At 39.6% G+C, this 10,699-nt stretch overlaps 1 protein-coding gene across 1 annotated transcript in view; it reads left to right on the plus strand.

Annotated features, from left to right (window-relative positions):
* Positions 1–5,514, plus strand: part of LOC139972963 (uncharacterized) — a 161,551-nt gene extending 156,037 nt beyond the window's left edge. Inside the window, exon 13 of the mRNA XM_071979280.1 lies at positions 5,493–5,514. Coding sequence (XP_071835381.1) covers positions 5,493–5,514 — 22 coding nt within the window. The remainder of the gene's footprint in view (positions 1–5,492) is intronic.
* The last annotated feature ends 5,185 nt before the right edge of the window (positions 5,515–10,699 follow it).

Below are 10,699 nucleotides of genomic sequence, written 5' to 3' on the forward strand. Positions count from 1 at the left end.
CATAGACGAAGTGGGAAAAAATGATGAAGAATACGAGAGAAAGTTAATTACATTCCTACAACGAAGTATTATTGAATAAATGATTGCGTTAATATTGGCAAATGTATCTTAAATATTGATAAAAATATGTTTGAAGCAGTAAGAGGGGGCTCTACCAACTAAAAGTGAAACGTACTCCTGCAGCCAAACTGTAAAGTGAACTATGTAGACCTATTTTTTCATATCATGATTTTACAAAGTAAGTATAATAGTTTAATGGAAAAATCTAGTGAATACCACATTTTCATTTTTACTCTTCACCCGTCGAAGGTGTTGATTTTGCTCAATAATTATCTTAAATGGTGATGAGAACAAAACGTTGGAATAGTAGGTTGCGGTGTGGTTCAAAATGTTATGTTAACAGCCTAGGATAATATAACTTGGTCAGCATGCAACAACAGTTACATCATTACAACACATTCAGGTACATAATGTAATTGAAAGATACAACAGAAAAAAATAGAAGAGTTTATACAACACAAGAACATTGCACGTGTCTGCAAGTTAGCTGTTTCGTTGTGATATTTTATAGTAAAAAAAAAAAAAAATGAGTGTTTAATATGTTTCAATAGCTATTGAGGTTTTTCACGATATTCACCTTTAATATTTGATAAATCATAAGCTACATTTGACGTTAATGCATTGTTTCAACGATCTAATAACTCAACCAAGTGTTTTTTTTTTATAACTTCATATATGCAACAGAGGAACTCATGACTTTCAACACCAAAGGCCAAATTTTGAACACATTGTCAAAACAAAATTGGATGTTTTTGTTGTATATTGCATCTGGGGAATCGACCCAATGTCTTTGTCCTAGACAATATAGCGCAGTCACTTTAATTGATGGAACTCAACTCTGTAAAAGGGTCAGTTAAAACTTAAACGAAGAATCGATATGCACCCTGGGCTGATAATAGTGTTTGTTAAGAGACTACAACATACCAAATTCAGTTGATGTACCATTGTACCAATGTACAATTGTATAACTACAAGTGATGATATTTATTCAATAATCATGTTAAATTGTGCGTTTTCTTTCTTGACATAATATCACGTTTAGACTTGAACATTTTGATATAGGTAAATGAGTCTTTTTGTCGAAAATTGTCAAAATTTCCTCTTTTTATTCTTGTATCGGAGTATAATATTAACATAGTGTCAAATGAAGTGTGGGTCAAGTGAAACACAATTTGGTCCACTATGCACTAATTCTTAGTTTAAATATAAATTGTATTTCAATAATACACAACATTGAGGAATTATTATGTATGTCACACATAGACAAACGTACCAAGTTGCTTATTTTTTGCGCTTTTTTCATGTATAACGTCAGAGTTTTTGTGCTATTACGTCGAACAATTAAATATATGAACAACATTTTTAATTGCCCTATCATCGGAATGTGCTATGAAGTTGTAAATTGAAACAATGTGATTAGTTACACCAACATCCTATAATATATTTTATTTAAATAGGCCTATGTGAATTTACGCTCGAAAATTCTATGGACGAAGTATTCAATCCCTTTATTAAGTACTTACTGATTAGAAGGGTGACAGAATATGAGACCTGTCTGCAGCTTAACGAAACAGCTATTTACTAAACTTACCACGATTAATTCGTATTAGCGATTTAAACTACCACTCTCATGAACACGAACAAAGTAAGGTGTTTACTAGGAAAATTAGAACAACATATACAACGTTCCGACAATGTAAACTAATTTTATAAATGAAAAAATAAAAAAATAAAGGATATTGTTAATTATAGGGGGAAAAATATGTTTGAATAATCGCTTATCAACTACACAAATAAGTATTTCATAGAGCATATGTTGTAAAGGTTGTCCCCGATCCACATACCCACCGGAATCGAATAGAGGGGGCTCTTCCAATTATATTTTGTTTAACTTTAACAGAACCATTTCCAATATCCCATATTCCTAACGCATCCCAATCACACTCATTACTGCACAACTTTATTATATATACAAAGGAGGCATATACGACACTTTAAATCAAAACATCATTATTCACATACATGTTATTGGTAATTGAAAAAAAAGACATGAATATTCATTTTTGTATTCTAGAATCTGTGAAAATCGATATGTCCGATGACAGGAATTTGTAAGCAGTATGGGACGCCGAATATTTGTTTACCAAATTGCTACCAGTAATTCAAAGTGATCTTTGTTGTGTTAGAGGGTGGGACATAACACTTGCATGAGCAGGTGGAAGTATTCTAAACGTCTTTGGAATGGTATTTCTTTATAGTGATCGAATAAGTCATCAGTAACAATAGAGGTTAAGATTTCCATAGGCTACTACGTACAGTAAACATAAAAACACTTAGACGGAATTGGGAGAAAATGGTGAAGAACACGAGGGAAATTTAATAATACTCCGACAATGAGTTATTGTTGGCGAATTTTCTAAAATATTACTAGAAATGTGTTTGAGTAAGCGCTTATCATTTATAAGTATGAGGCGATGGCTCTCCTCCGATATGTCACAATGATTGTCATTGAGACGGCCTACGTCCTTGTTGTAATATTACAATAAGAGATACTAAAGACATATGTTTGTATCATTTTGACCAAATCACCATGTTCTTTACACCCATCGATATCATTGAGTGTAACTCACGGCATATATGAAGGTACAACCTTTGATTGTTTCTTACTATCAGTAATCATTTTAATCCAGTGTCAACATTTTGTCTGACACAGTACAATGTAATGTGATCTCTTTTATTAGGCCTATATAATACTTCACTCTCATCCTCTCTCACCACGTTCCGAATACAATCCTGTAATCACAACTAGGTGATATACCTATACTAGGTTATGTGAGGTAGGGGATATGCAAATAAATTAACACAAGAAGTATGGACTCCGATTTCTTGGCACAGATAATAACGTCTGACAATTTGCCTGTGTATCATTGTAGTAAAGAATCCAGCCACGATTCGTCATCATTCAAGATGTATTTCCTTGTGATGTCATCATATCGAACACGTGGAACAGTGCTACGTGGCTCAATCACGTGATATCATACGATTTATACGTCCATCAGATTCCGTAAATTATCGTCAGTTGCCAGCCACGTTGTTTAGCATATAGTAGCTTGTACATACCAGAAAGGAAAATTAAAGGCATTACCTTGTAAATGATTGTGTAACGTTAAAGCAGTTAAGGTACTTTTAAATCATAATACATATTATGGTGTCCATCAATTTGCGTATTAAATGGGTAGTTTCTGGTTATGATCATTCAAAGTGAATTGCATCATTTCAGCAGTTTACTGCATGAGTGATATTGTAACAAATACTATAATAATATGTTAAAAACCAGCCGATGCTCATAACTAGCACAGTAAGTACTAGTGCCACCTAGTGTTACCGTGTTACGAACACAAAGTAAAGATTAATGATGCACGGTTGTGGGACATGAAAAGTAGTAACATGTGTTACAAGTGGCACCAGTAGTTACTGTACTAGATATGTGTTTGAAGTAAAGTAGGTACTGTACCGTGTGATTCCAGTTCACAGCTCTCTTTAAACTACGCCAATTCGTCATTACGAGAACGAAGAAAGGACATGTTCCGGTATACCCATAGGCTATCTGATAGCATAAAACGACTAGAATCGACTTCATTATCTAACGGCGTGTTTAAGAACTCACACCCAATGGTTGACACAGCAACTTCTGTATTGTCCCACAACCGTGTATCAATAATTATCAGCAATTACTACTTTGTGTTCAAAGCATGTGTTACAGGACATGAACAGTACTTAATATACGAGCCATGAATATCAGGTGGAAAAACAATATTATTGTCGTTGTTTTAATCAAATTATTGATAATTGTTACACCCCAGTAAATAAAAACAAAACCACATCTTTAAATAGAAAGACTATATTCCTTGATAGGCCAGCAGAAATTACTTTCCCTGTGATTCGTCTAATATCCGAAAGGTGCTGTTTGATATTGATATGTCACGATTCCGAGAGATTTGGTCTTAAAGTATGTTAATACGTTGAGAGCGTCTTTTGCATGCATGATGTCTCATATCAGTAGAAAGATTTAAACGACGAACAAACACGGTTCTTAGTGCTTATCATTTGCAGTTCCATATGTGAGGGAATCTGTGCGTTCCATGGCAAGCAGCCATGAGTCATTTCTGGCTCGAACAAAGGGTCCTTGTGTGTTACGCAATATAGCCAGCTTGGAATAGCTCAGTTAGCGTGCACACTATATATTTCAAGACGAATAAAAAAGCACGAATAGTTTATCGAAAGTTTTAGTCCTAAGTAATAAACGAGCATGTGATGCACTTGGACAATCACATTGTTGACACTTGGAGGTAAATATATCTTTCTTTAACCTGTTAAGTTCTTGTAGTACTGGAGTTATTCAGTGATCGTATATTTTACTTAATATTATCGACCATTTTCGTATCGGTAAGGCTTGACTAGGGTACGCTATCCTACTGTACGGATTATGCCGGAATAGGGAAGCCCTATTCTAACGTTATGTTGAGTAGACATACTGTGGGTTACATATACTTATATTTAACTTGTTTTATTGAAAATGTATCTTTATAAATAATCTACAGGTTTTACTTAAGGGTCGATTTCACATTCAGATTTTAAAGGAATGTATTATAGAGATTATAGAGATAATTCTAGGAGCCAGTTACGTAAGAGGCTCACGTACACGAGGTTGAGATTATGTTCTGGGAGAGCGCCCTCTGTTTCAGCTAAGATGGCGGCGCCCATGTAACGTTAAATTTATAGTATTGTGTATGTATACAAGAATGAGGTTCATAACGTGTAGTTACCTAACGTAACATAACAGCATAGCCTCACCATGTGCATCTATATTCCTGAGTGTTTTTTTTTTTTTTTTTATATATTATCAGTATTCTTTCTCTTATTTTACTTTTAACCATTTAGAGATATTTTCTCTTATCATATTTAAGGTCATGACTACCCATTTAAAGGGATAGTACAGATATAGCCTTAAAGTGATAGTATGCATAATAGTTAAGATATTTTCCTTCCCTTTGACCAAATTCAATGGTTTGTATTAATTTCGCCATGCACTATCCGAGTTAGTACTGTTTTTCTAAAATGTTATAACTTAAAGCAGTATATATGTTTGGTAGTTAAGCCGTATATGGACAATACCCTTTTGTTTAGTATTGAGGTGTTGTTATTGACAGACGTGTCAGGGACGTAATAGTCGCAGCTACTTCTACTATGTATTGTTATACGTTGGATTAATACCACTGCTAGTTAAGTTAAAGATGTCATAACGATGTCCGTGCATGTACACCTTTTTGGCCTTGGTTTTAGGTGACGTTAATATTTTACCTCTAGAGTGCATATATACCGTTTAGTCATTTTTCCTATTTTTCACTTTTACTTACTTCTTCTCTTTGCAGTGTGTCAGGGGGTTTCTCTTGAGTCTTACCACTGCCCTCTTGATTTTACCAATTATATATAATTTCATGTTTAAATACATGGTGCCACCAGACCATTGGTGAAACACAAAATCCGTTGTTATTTCTGTCTACTACATCCTCACAATTTGGTTCCAGAAGTGGGATGTGTGGCAAAATTTGAAAATTTTAATCAAATCAAGAGGGTAGTGGTGAAGTAAGATGTCTGGAAAGGCAGTGAGTGAGATCCAGAGGAGACTAGATGAGCTGACGAATGAGCTACAGGTGGCCAAAGCAACCAAACAAAGTGAGAAACCCAGTGTTTATGTTCTTCCACCGGAGAAGAAGCTCCGATCGTTCTCTGGATCTGATGGATGTCAGGTGGAAAGCTTTGTAGAAGATGTTAGGACGGCTATGAAACTGCGGAGGCTGACTGGAGCAAGTGCTGCAGATTTCTTTATTGCTCATTTAGATGGTCCTGCACGTCGAGAGATACGCCACCGGCCTAGTCAGCTGAGCTCCGACCCTGACAAAATACTAGATGTCCTTCAAGAAACCTTCGGAGAACGGTACACTCTTGGCTCACTGATGAGGCGAGTGTACAACGGTACCCAAGGCGACAGAGAGTCCACCTCTGACTTCGCCTTCAGATTAATGGCGCTGGCAGAGAAGCTGTCTACCCTTGACGATGTCCCCAATCCAGAGAAAACCATAAGGGAACAGTTCTGCGATGGACTTTGAGACAAAACCCTACGCAGAGAGTTGAAGAGACTGATGAAAGATGAAGGTCACATGTCCTTCATTCAACTTAGAGACTGGGCCCTTGATATGGGGGAAGATGAGTCTCCCAGCCATGACAAGAGGATGGCAGCTGTTTCTTTTGCTGAGACAGTCGGAGACAAGCTCTCTGACACTTTGGAAAGCCTTTCATCAGCAATTTCCAAACAAACTGAAGCAGTTGAAGCTGTGCGTAAGCAACAGTTTGAGTTTAATGCACGGTTTGAGAGACTGGAGGACCAATCTGCCAGAAAGGGGACATTCACCAAAATACCGAAACGAGACAGGTCAGAGATTAGATGTAGAAGGTGCCAGGAGATGGGACACTACGCCAGTGAATGTCCTAGTCCTGTAGTTGTAAGCTCTAGTGCGTCAAACTAGAACCACCCAGCGACAGGAGCCATGTACTGGGTGACAACTGTTTAAAGTTAGGCTCGATTTCAGAGACAGCATTGGTGGGGAACAGGCCGATCGTGACCGTGAAGTTGGCGGATGTGGAGATAGAGACTGTAATAGATACAGGCTCTCAGGTCACTATAATACCTGAGCAGACCTTCCAGGAGTATCTTGGGCACCTTCCATTGGAACAGTTGAACTGGTTGAATCTCAGAGCTGCCAACAATACAGACATTCCTTATACAGGTTTCTTCCTGTCAGATGTCCAACTTGGGGGCATTACAATCCCTGAGCGGGGCATTCTGGTAGTTAGATTAGCCAAACCAGGATGTATACTGGTAGGAATGAATGTCCTGAACCATTGCGCCCCAGAACAACTGGCACAACTTTTGGAATTGCCTTCAACTCATCAACCTCAGATAAAAGCCAAAGTAGTCCAGGGTGTTGTCAAAGTTGCAGGAAGTAGAAAGGTCAGAATTCCAGCTAGATCTGCCATTGTAGTGCCAGTGACAGGTCCTGTATGTTCAGAGGCTGCTGAGGTTATTGTGGAGCCGGTGGAAAACCTACCTGCTGGTGTGCCCGTCTGCTGCACCTTGACTTTTGCCTGTAAAGGTTGTCTCAATCTTCAGGTAGTAAACCTTTCCGAAGAAGAAGTGTGGCTTAACCCTAGAGCACCTCTTGGCAAACTCCAATATGCAACCATGGTTGATGATGGCAGTGTCAACTTCGAGGGAATAAATAGGCTCAATGCAGACATCAACTACATCCAGATGGACAGAGAACCAGATGCAGAATCCAAAGTGTCAAAATTACTTTGGAGTGGTCTTTCCAGTGAGCAATGGCAACAGGCAGAGAATCTGCTTCGGATGAATTATGATGTTTTTGCCGCCGCAGACACTGATCTAGGTTATACAGACAAGGTTACCCATCGAATTTACCTGAAAGATAAAACTCCTATAAAGCAACCATATCGACGAAATCCTCCTTCACAAATAGAGGAAGTAAGGGAACATGTCAGAAAGTTGTTGGGTACAGGAGTTATAAGGGAAAGTACTAGTCCCTTTGCTTCTCCTATCGTCCTTGTCCGTAAGACAGATGGCTCATTACGGCTGTGTGTGGATTACCGCAGACTCAACGAGAAGACCATTAAGGATTCATACCCAATACCTCGGATTGATGAGTCGTTAGATACACTGCATGGAGCAGAGTGGTTTTCCTCCATAGACCTTTTGGCTGGTTACCACCAGGTGGCAGTTGACAAAGCTGACATATTTAAAACGAGTTTCACCACACCATTTGGTCTGTTTGAGTATAACAGAATGCCCTTTGGGTTATGTAATGCACAGGGAACTTTCCAACGCCTAAAGCAAGCCTGCCTGAGTGACCAATTCTTTCAGTGCGTTCTCTGTTATCTGGATGATATCCTTGTCTATTCCAAGTCATTCGAAGAACATCTCACTAACCATTCACTAGTCTTTGATAGGTTAAGGAAGTTTGGACTAAAAATCAAACCAAGTAAATGTGAGTTGTTCAAACCTGAAGTGAAATACCTGGGTCATATTGTGACAAGAGATGGAGTAATGACAGTTCCAGGGAAAGTAGATGCTGTGAAGAAATGGCCGACTCCCAAAGATGTAAAGGAGCTTAGGTCATATCTTGGTTTCTGTTCCTTCTACAGGAGATTTTTTCCTGGGTTTTCTAAAATAGCTGGACCTTTGCATGCCCTTGTTGCTAACTGTTTGAAAGAAAGGAAGAACAACCAACGTGCAGCATTTACCTGGCAGACGGAGCACCAACGAGCTTTTGACACTCTGAAGAGCAAATTATGTTCAAGACCAATACTGGCCTATGGTGATTTCAAGTTGCCCTTTGAAGTGGAAGTTGATGCCTCCTTCCTTGGATTGGGCGCATTCCTGTCACAGGTCCAAAACGGAAAAAAAAAATGTGTCATAGCTTATGCAAGCAAGACCTTGCGTGGACCAGAACGCAACATGGAGAAGTACTCCAGTATGAAACTTGAACTCCTGGGGATGAAGTGGGCGATAACAGAGAAATTTAGAGACTATCTGCTAGGCTCAACATTTGTTATCTATACTGATAATAACCCTCTTGCCCACCTTAAGTCTGCGAAGCTAGATGCAGTCAGTCAACGCTTGGTTGGAGCTTTGACAGCCTTCGAATTTTCTGTGGCATACAAACCTGGTAAAAACAACCAAGCAGCAGATGCCCTCTCCCGGAGACCTGTGGATAAAGTTCAATATAACCATGTTTCGTCTGCAAAGTATGTGCATACAGCCAGAATGACTACTCTTCCTGCCAACCTTCAACACACACCTACCCCAGAGAAACCAGTATATGTCAGTGCCCTTACATCTTTACCTATGTTCCCGGGTTATGACAACACACAGCTAGCAGAACTGCAGCAGAAGGATAAGTCGATTGCTCGACTCCTGCACTACATTGCAACCAAACAAAAACCTACTCCTTACGAACGAGCAGATGAGAGTGAAGATGTTGTACTGCTGTGTCGGCAGATGAACAAGATCAAGACCATTTATGGGCTGCTGTACAGGCTAACCGAGGACAAGCAAAAGCAACTGATCCTCCCACGTGTTCTCAGGAATGATGTCCTTGTAGCATGTCATGACCAGGCTGGGCATCAAGGGTCTAACAAAACCCTTGGATTGGCGAGGAGTAGATATTACTGGCCCAAGATGACTGAACATGTTGCTTCTTGGTGTGACCAATGTGACCGTTGTGTTAAAGCTAAAATGGGTCCTAGAAATAAAGAGCCGCTGCGGAGCATGATCGCTACCAGGCCGATCGAGATATTGGCAATCGATTTCACCATCCTTGAGAGGGACACAACTGGTCGAGAAAATGTTTTGGTGATGACTGACGTTTCTCAAAATATACACAGGCAGTAGCCACCAGGAACCAAACTGCAGAGACAACAACTAAAGTACTGGTGAGAGAAAGGTTCACCAAGTTTGGAGTTCCCCAGCGTGTACACTCTGATTAAGGCAGAAATTTCGAATCATCACTAATTCGTTCCCTGTGTTCCATGTACCAGGTAAAGAAAACAAGAAGTACTCCTTATCACCCTGAAGGAAATGGGCAGGTGGAGAGATTCAATCGTACTCTCCATGACCTGTTGAGAACTCTACCTGCAAACCACAAACGGAGATGGTCCGAACATCTACCAGAAGTGCTGTATGTATACAATGCTGCGGAACACCCAGGATTCTCTCCATTCTACATTATGTTTGGCAGAGAACCAAAACTTCCAGTGGACTTCCTGCTCAATGCTAACTCTGACAACTCTGATGATGACAGTCCAACTGATGAATGGTTACTAAATCACGCTGAAACCATGAGGATGGCATACCAGAAAGCAGGGGAGCGTATGACCAGTGGAGCTGCCAAGAGAAAGGTTAGATATGACAGGGATGCTCAGGAAAAACATTTGGCATTGCAAACCAGAGTGTACCTCCGGTCTCATCCGCAAGGACGGCACAAAATTCAAGACCAATGGAGCCCTGTCATATACAAGATTATTAGAAGACCGGGGGGTAAAGCAAGCTACACCATACAGCTTGTCGACAATACTGGTGAAGAGAAAACTGTTCATCGACGAGAGATAAAGCCGTGTCCGATCGTTAACCAGGAGCCTGAGGTTTCCCGACTGATGATGACTGCTCTCCACCACACCGTCCTTCCACCAACTCAGACAGTAGCACCAGTGACAGTGACTATGATGACCAACCATGACGAAGCATGAGATCTGGTAGAGGAAGACACAGAAACCTGTACCATGAACCACGAAGTGTCCAAACTAACTTCTTAGAGACAAACCCGACTGAGAGTCTAGACAGGCGAGTGAGGCGACTGCAGTCTATCCATGATAGGTCAAAACAAATTTTGGACGCAGTTGCATCCCTTACCTAAAAGAGTCTTCCACTCCTAACACATTCTAAAAATATGTGTTTCTTCAAGTTACATTTTCTATTAATTCTCCAAAATCAGTTCTGAAAAGT

This window comes from Apostichopus japonicus, chromosome 9 (assembly GCF_037975245.1).
Source record: "Apostichopus japonicus isolate 1M-3 chromosome 9, ASM3797524v1, whole genome shotgun sequence".
NCBI classification, from domain to species: Eukaryota; Metazoa; Echinodermata; class Holothuroidea; order Aspidochirotida; family Stichopodidae; genus Apostichopus; species Apostichopus japonicus.